The sequence below is a fragment of the Vigna unguiculata genome, chromosome 6 (genome assembly GCF_037176805.1).
Source record: "Vigna unguiculata cultivar grain cowpea cultivar isolate G323 ecotype 2 chromosome 6, ASM3717680v1, whole genome shotgun sequence".
Taxonomy (NCBI): domain Eukaryota; kingdom Viridiplantae; phylum Streptophyta; class Magnoliopsida; order Fabales; family Fabaceae; genus Vigna; species Vigna unguiculata.
Window position 1 is genome coordinate 44,084,157 of NC_140797.1, and position 9,262 is coordinate 44,093,418.

At 32.8% G+C, this 9,262-nt stretch overlaps 1 protein-coding gene across 1 annotated transcript; it reads right to left on the reverse strand.

Annotated features, from left to right (window-relative positions):
* Nucleotides 1-338: 338 nt before the first annotated feature.
* Nucleotides 339-7,504, reverse strand: LOC114188949 (uncharacterized). Its single transcript, XM_028077628.2, has 9 exons — nucleotides 7,056-7,504; nucleotides 6,909-6,970; nucleotides 6,750-6,804; nucleotides 4,423-4,521; nucleotides 4,084-4,170; nucleotides 3,135-3,251; nucleotides 2,123-2,215; nucleotides 1,533-1,563; nucleotides 339-741 (listed from the first exon to the last, which is right to left on the reverse strand). The coding sequence occupies exons 1-9, from the start codon at nucleotides 7,149-7,151 to the stop codon at nucleotides 560-562; spliced, it is 822 nt and encodes a 273-aa protein (XP_027933429.1). The 5' UTR covers nucleotides 7,152-7,504; the 3' UTR covers nucleotides 339-559.
* Nucleotides 7,505-9,262: the final 1,758 nt, after the last annotated feature.

Below are 9,262 nucleotides of genomic sequence, written 5' to 3' on the forward strand. Positions count from 1 at the left end.
CTTCATAAGATTGCATTTGCTTTGAGAATAAATAAAAAAATACAATTTGAATGGTATTTTAAAATTATATTTGGAGCCCGTGTATCTGAAATTTTTTAATTTATAATCATTTTAATGATTTTTTTTTATTTAAAAAAATGATTACATCTGAACAAAATTATCTTAAAAATGTTTTTCAACAGCATCAACTATTTCGATAATTTAATTTTCACAACTATCTCAGACCCATTCTACGATGACCTTACAAAAAATTCAACAAAGAATAACTCCTAAAATAAAATGTTTTCTTATTCTAAAACTAATAGTAACAGTTTCTTAAAATTCATGGAATCAAGATCTCAATAGTCAATGAGGAATGGTTCATAGCATTAACTTTTGTTTTGTTAAGACATACGCAGTCAATAATGTGCCATTGGTCGTAGGATTAAACACTATTTCTAAATTTGGCTCTGTACAAATCGCGAATAAATAGAAGCAGGCAGCTACCTCTAAGCTTTAATTAAAAAAGCATATAGCCTTTAGAGGGAAGGATGGAAAAAGAATTTACACAAAAAGAAATTTACTTTTCATGACTGTCTTCAGCAGAATCTATCTTAATTATGAGAGGTTGGTTGAGATTTGGTGATGTTTCATCAACAATAGGTAACTCAGGAGAAATAATATCATCAATATCTTCGTTTTCAGCCAAGGCTTTATCTAAAGCAGACTTCGCAACTCTAGTCACACATATCATCAGAATCACTGCACATAACCCAAAATAACACAAGGTTATTAGAAAATAAATTCTAAATCTTTTTCTCATTCTATACAAATTACGATTTAATTCAAAAATGCCAAGCATGCAAATTAAAAAATAATAAATAATAATGATTGAACTGAAAAATTTTACTCAGAACAGAACTCACATCACTCGAAGAATAGTTAAACCCAAAACAATTCATTATAAGAAAATCATGCCAATTTAAGATCACCTAATTATATATTTTTGTAATGAGATAAGCAAATTTATTACTTCCTCGATTACTCTATTAAGGTCATTTTTCTTCCTGCCACTGCCCAAATGCAATGAAGAGAACCAGGAAACAGACCATGTGTGTCTCAAATAACCATATGCAACCTGGCAGCCACTACACTGGTGGCAGACAAAGCTAGCCCCAGCCTTCCCATTCAAATAAAGAGAAAAAGAGAAACTTTGTAAGAAGCCACAGAGAATAGTCTATTAGAAATTTCATCTAAAAGACCAGAGGCTACCACTACGTTGTTAGTGAAGTTTGAAGGCTGAAATTATTCTATTGCCGAAAATGCTAGGCAGAATTCAAGTTTTATTGCAGATGAAAAATGCAATACGAAATCAGGGCAAAAGAATATGGACACGTTATGTCAAGTTGCAAGATGCAATTGAAGCATGGCGACAGCAACGACTAAATTTGGACTCTCTAATTTATACATCATCAAACAGACCTGCTTACTGCAAGCAAATAATATCCAATATGTTTTCTAGATAAACACTATACTCGTGGAATGAAACTTACCAGATATCACAAGACCAAGAATGATAAAAGCCTGCATCCACAACAGAAAGAAATATATATTATATATAACAATTAACAAAGAAGATTCATTCCTATAACTGTTTTTTTGAGTACATATTTTCTTACTATTCTTCCCTTAAAATTTTGCTTTTCCTTTTTTCTTTCAATGTACCAAATTATTAATATTTTGACTAGAAAAGAATGTAACCACATGTGAATATGACTTGACGGTAAATAACAATTACTTTCTTTGTTTACTACTTTTTTTTTAAATAAATAAATTAACTCTACAGAGAGAAAAGAAAGGAATTTAGAAAAAGCGTGTAATTTCTTAATAAAAAATAAAATATAAGTGTCTACTAAAATAAGATATTTCTGCTATTGTTTTTTATTACAATAAAAAAAAATGGACACTCAGGCAAGGCCATGCCTGTACTGGTAATAGATAAATCACACATTTCATCCACTCAAGAAAATTGAAAGATTGCACTTGTACCATACAAGGCATTTTAAGTATTCCGCAAGAGATAACATAAATCTAACAAGTACTTGAAAGGCTTGTTAGTATAACAGAGGATAGCATCTCTTACCCAACGAGTCTTTGAAAACTCGCCCCAACCATGTGTCACATCAGAAAGATCTTTTAGGGTTGTTCCAACATATACCAGTCCCAATGTTATTGGCTGCAACAACAGTATCAGGTATTAACATTAAAATTGGCATGCAAGAACACATACAGAAATTTCTAATACGAGTCCAAAAATGGGAACAGATATAATACTACATTTATTACAGATGCAAATTTGTAACAATACTGACAACAAGAACTCCAGGAAACTTAGCTCAAAATTATAACCAAGTTAAACTAATCACTAATAGGTTTTCGATCGGAAACAAGTGTACTGACAAATATACATGCTTTATAATATATTCATTATCAGTCCATAGCATAAGACAACGGGTAGAACCACAATCACAAACATTTACAAAATCATTTCACTGATATGCACCTGTGTAGTCAGAATTAGAGATTTGAAAGATGTGATTTTGTTTTCATAATTCAAGTCATTTGACTATATAACAAAAGGCTTAATTGAGTAGGGTTTGGACTTTTAGCTTTGGGTTGCGTGATTTAGCTTCAAAAGTGTATGCTTGACACCTTTTAATTGATAGAATTGTATATTATTATGTACAAGATTATATTATGCCATTATTAAGATTGGGTTACAACTCTTGCAGTACTATATTTGGAAATTAGTCTTTAAGCCTTATTTCAATTCATTATTTAACATCTATGTTATGCACATCTATGAAGAATTTTGTTTCTTATGTGGCACTATGGACAATAAAAAAGAAAGACCCTTTTTCATCTTCCTCTGGGTATGAAACAAAAAGAAACAATTCGGACTGCATTTAAAGATTTCATTCTGATTCTCATCAAGTCTGTGCATCTTTTTATTAGAAACCTTATAAAAAAATTAATTTACAGCAATGGAGAGTCGTTACTGTAAGAAACTCTAAAATTAAACAATTATTAGAATCATAACACAATAGAAATTTCTTACTATACTAACTGAATATAATTATTGGCAAAGAACGTACCATCATTCCTAACCAGGAAGCCAGCATGTATTCCCCCACCGAAACAGGAGTCACCGATAAGAGATAATTTAACATGTTAAATGGTAGAAGTGGAACAAGCCGAAGCAGAAATACAATCTGTACAGACAGCTCAGGAAGTCAGACACAACCAAAACAGAAAAAAATACCAAATCAGATGTGGAAACAAAATTGAGCATAGAAATATCACAATAATAGACTTCTAGCGATAGCTAAAAAAACCACGACAGAAACACCATTGGTAAATCAACAGGGATGATAGAACACTTAAAAGAAGACAGATTCTTATCAAAACAAAGGTTGGTTCATGTTGCATCAAATACATATACATGTTATTGTTTTGCTCCAAAAGGATCTTTTCACTGATACATACAGAAACAAGATTAATAAATAACATGAGTAATATAATTAAAACAAGGAATGGAGTGCTATTATGCACATCACCCTCGTAGAAAACTAGAAGGTGAATGCACAGAACACACTGAACACAGCACATTAGCTGTTGCCACTAAGAAGAGACGACCATCTTAAAGATGATCTCTGGTTTAATGTGCTTGGTAACATTAACCAACATACCAAGATGACCGAACATTAGAAAGCATACTTGCTCATTTGAACAAGTAATCATCAAAGTGTAGGAGTGTTTGATGTATCACTGATCCAGAAAGCTGATCCCACTTAGTGCAAGGTTTAGTACTTGGTAATTTGTAGAATTAACAAGTAATCAAACACAATTCTACTTCAATACCTCAAAATTAGTGATATTTTTTAAAGTAATTGTATTTCATAACTTCATGACCCACTCACTTCAACACGAACGCTTGGACATAAGAAACCCAGAAAAAGGATAAAAAAACTAGAGTAATATTAGAAAGTTTAACAAAAGAATCAAGATTTCCACTCCAGTATTAAAAATATGAAGTCTGCAAACCTTAAAGCCTGATCTTCTAATCGCAATTGCCACTGATTTGAATTGTGGATAATCCTTCAACCTAGAAACAACAAACGATCTCCCAATCTGACCAAATTGACAAAGAAATGCGTAAGTAACCTCAGGTAGAGATAATTATATACTATGTTTGGAAACACAGATTGAAATGAACCTAAATGAAATGCTAATGACATTGCAGAAATCATGTACATATGAAGACACAGAACGCCTTGTAGTAATAAGAAAAACATAGCATAAATCAACTGTTGAGTAGCAAGTAGCGATGAAAATTTTTTTTCTTTGACAACTAATTATAAGTGTAAAACTTGAAAAACTTACTGTTCTGCCAAGGAGAAATGCAGCTCCGGCACCAATGGTTGCACCTATAGAATCAGCAACAAAACCCACTGGAAGCCCAAAAAGATAACCACCGCCAAGCTGAAAAAAAAGACATATTAGGTAATGTGTCTCTCAACAAATATAACCTCGGATTTGATTTTCCAACCAAATTATCTTCTTCTATAGCAGGTATTGTAATGGAGATCTAAAAAAGGACTATTTAGTACAGAAGACATGTGAGAGAAAATAGAGAGGACAGAGAGGAAATGATGTATGTTTGGTAGTAGAGAAATAAAAAGTATGTGACCGGCACCTTTGTTACTTCTCTCTTTTTTCTATTTCTCTTTTCAACTTATTCACTTCTCATAAACCAAACAGCTCTATGTCTCACTTATTTCCATTCACTTTACTTCTCTCTTCTTTAATTCCATTCACTTTATTTCTCCCTTCTTTATTTCCATCTTTTTTTTTCCTTCCCAGTTCCTACCAAACATACTGTAAAGCAATGAAATGGAAGAGGGGAGAAAACAAAGATTGCATACAAAACATCATAAGCAAGAAGAAAAAACACAAAAGGCTTATATCCCAAAATGACGCACGATTCCTTTACCCTGAACAGAGCCTTTCCAATGCATGGCAAATTTTTCACTACATTCACGAATCCTGCATGGACTACCACATTGGCTTTTGGTACTACTGCTAAGATGTCCTACATTGACTAAGAATGGCCACAAAGTCCTTATAAGACTTGGATAACCCTCCACCTTTAAGCTAGCATGGGAGTAAGCTCGGCCTGGCCACTGTTTAAGTGGAATTCAAGCTTACCCAATCTTAATGTAGGACCCACTTGCAGATGTTCATCTGTGCAAACTTCACAAACCAAATGTCTAGTCCCAACATAAGGGAGGAGGATCAAGCGGATAAGATTCCTGGGAATTTGGTGTGCAAGGGAAATCTGTAAACTAAGCAATCACCTAACCTTGAATTAGCTTTCAGGAGTTAGTGTCAATACATTTCTAATAGGCCTATTCTGGGATGTTTTCACACGGGGAATGAGACAAAGGTAAGAATCGCCTTAAGGCAGATTTGGGACAAGGATGCCCCACAAATTTCCGACCACTAAGAAATTACAAAACTATACTTTCCACATTTATTTGCAAGTGCCACATTAGTCTTTTACTTATTATTTAATATCATTATCCATTAGATTCGCTAACATACAGTTGTTTTTTAAAAAGGAGTACCTTAGGAAGTCTAACCAAGATCTTCTTAAAATACATCCAACTTATTTAGTTTGCTAACTCGCTCCTTAAAAAAGCGAGTTTACCTTAACAATGACTTTGATTTTCTTAAAATAAATCCAATCTGTAGCTTGGTAACGTATTCTGTACGTTAGCAAATTGCATTATTTTTTATAATGCAAACCAAACATATCCTAACTTAACCCTAACTCACATTCTATCAACAATATTACCTTTCCCAAATAGCCTCCCCAAACTTTTCTTCTGTTCTTCAAACCCTAAATTCCTTCTCCCTATATATTGTTGTCTACTTCCAGTCTCGGAGCTACAATTAATGCTCAACCTATATCACACATTGATATTCCTTCTCCCTACCATATCACTTCAATAGTGCCATCTAGCACAGTCTGTCATTTCTGTCCAGTATTTCAGCTCTATTCCTCAAATTTCCTTATATTTGCACACCACAACATTGAAGGAAGTAACTATTGGAACAGACAAAGCATACTCAACATTCGATTCCAAGTTGAAATGGAGCTCAATGTATTGAGCTACAATATTCATTATTTTAACAGATACTACTTTGAATGTATTCCTAGAAAGAACCTATCCGCTTATGAGGGTGCTGCGTACATCTACCCATCACAACCCTACCTAGTGGGAGTTTTAGCACAGAGGGTTACCATTCCCTACTAGTTTGAATCAATTCATAATTTAGTATTGTCTTCGTTGCATTTCAGGATAGATAATATCTTTTGTCAGGGAACATTTCCTATTTCAATCTGATTTTTTTTCAGACAATTATGGGCGTTTGGGCAGTAAGAGCTTTGAAGTGCAGCCTTCATAAGTAATGAACAGAGTTCACCTAGTTTCTAATTTAAAAAAAAAATGTTGGCTCGGACACACCAGAAACGCCCTGATATAACATTATATTAAAATGGAGACAGAGCTCTTGTTGGAATCTATTTCTTTTGTGATTTCATACAAAAGAAAAACTCATCATAATTCCTACTGACATTGGCTGGCAAGATTCATCATTAGCACGTACAAGAAATAAAAGAAGAGGGGGGTGGGAACGGCTCTTACAGTAAGCACCGAAGCTGGAACTGCCAAGACAGTCAAAGGAATGTAAGCAACAGCCCTGAAAATCATGAAACAAATTCAGAAATTAGAATCAATAAGACGGAGGGTGAGAAAACAATAATTCAGGGATAAAGAAAATGAAGAAGAAGAAGAATGGATTACAGAACGATTGGGCCCCAGGGCCCAAGATCGTGATCGACCCATAATAAGAAATCCTTCATCATCTGCATCGGCGAAATGGGAAAAGGATTAGTGAAGCGGCGTTGGCAAATATGGAACGGAAGAAAGAAGATAGTAGGGAAGGGGAACCTTCTCGATTGGTAGAGTGAAGCACGCGGTGATGACGGCCGCAAGGAGGAGGAGGAGGATGGTGATCCTGAGGGCGGAGGCCCAAGAGAAAGACATGGTTAAGCGGCGACGCCAAGGTCTGCACTCCTCCTCCTCGTCTTGCAAATCAGGGGAAGCTTGCTTGGAGGAAGACCGAGCCCTCAACCCCACAAGATTTGCCAGATTTATTCGATTGATTTTCTCTCTCTCTCTGCCACCACCACACAACTTTAGACCATCAAACGCTCCGATTCACATTCACCTTTCTTTCTTTCGCCAATCCTATTCTTGTATCTTGTTTCGATGGAATAGAAACGGTTGTTGGCAACAAAGAAAGAGAGAAACAAAGGGTGCTGGTGAGGCGAATATCGGATATTGCTGTTGGCTGGGTAGTTTTGTAAATTCTCACACACACCATGCGTTGCTTCTACTCCTATCACTGTTATGCCTCTGCGCGCTTTATAAGCACCATTGCCATAACCGACACCTTTACGTCTTTAATCACAGAATTAGTCCTTTCTATTTATTTTACTGCTGCAGTGAATTTATGTATCATCTAAATTATCTTCGCAAAGAAAATAAAAATAAAAATGAGTTTATATGATATCCTCTGTATTAATATTAACGCTTGAATAAACTATAGAAAATCGCATGAATTATGATATTTGTCAAATTTGCTGTAACAATAATTTAATACAATGTCTTTTAAAATAATTTAGAGAGGCTCTTCTACAATAGTAAATATTAGTGTATAGAAATAGAAATAGAAATAGAAAAGAAGAATAAAATAAAATTTGATTAATTTTTAAAAGATTTGAGTGAATCTACTTTGAATAATATCGGTGTATTTGGGTATTTTTTTTACAAATGAAAACAAAATATTTTATTCCTAAACAAAAATTAGTTTCCAAGTTAATTAAAAAGTATATTTTAAATTAACTTATATAAGAACAGATTAACAAATTAGCTTATAAATAACTTAGTGCTATTTTATAAGAAAATATTTTCTCTTTATATATTTTTAAGAAAGTGTTTGTGAACAAATTATTTTCTAATAAAAAAATTGTTCCTAATAATAAAAAAAATCAGTTAAAGGACAACCAAAAATGCGAATAAATAAATGTTTACCTAAATTGCCCCTTACCTTTCAGGGTAAAATTAGTAAGTCAAAGGTTTGACTCCCTCGAGTTGTTTTCTTCCTTACTCCACCGCCCCAAGCTCCCCCTCTCTGCTGCTTTTTTTTTTTCCATTGAAAATGAGGATCTTGGATTGCACAATACCTAACTAATTATGATTTAAGAATAACAAATTATACTTACACGCATAGTCACTATACAAATTTAACTTAATTGAGGATGCTGTATGCATAATCATAATTAATTATAGTGTCCTTTTGTGACGGTTTTTAAGTTGTTTATGGACTAACAGTGGATATTGGTTGATAATATCATGGATTGATTATACCCAACACATAATCAATCACATTACATTTTGATCTAGATGATGTCGTAATTGTGTGATCAATTATAGTTATTAATAATTTACTAAAAAATACTCTATTGATATATAAGGTTATTAGATAATTTAAATAAAAAGTTATCAGCTTTCTCTATTTTTCTTTCAACAAATAACTCATCCGTTATAGTTATACTCTCTACTTGTCTTTAATTAAATCATTTTTATTTTTACTCTATTTTAACATATTTTCTTTCTCATCTTTTTAAAAGGTTATAATTATAAATAACTATTTATATAATAATAATTGTTTTAAAATAATTTTTAAATTTATCGATGTATTTGTCTAGTTTTCCTTTATTATTTAGTTTTATATAATAATTGTGGGAACCTAAAAAATAAATTTAAGAGTGGAGGATTTTAAAATATACTCTATTATTTTATTAGCAAAAGTATTAAAAATTCGGTATTTCTCAAAACAGTTATCTAATTCCTATCTTCCTTTTTTTTAACAAATCTACAATTTTAGGAGTGATATTTGAGAAGAGTATTACAAATCCTATTAATCAATTTGAATGGAACATATCTGATGTAATTAAATTTCTATGAGATAATTACACTAGAAAGAGAATTGGGTTAATGTGTTTTATCTACTAAATAGTTTTAAATTGATTTTTGTGTGATGATGTATAATTGGCAGAAAATTCTTTCGTATACGTGAATGAATTGATTTG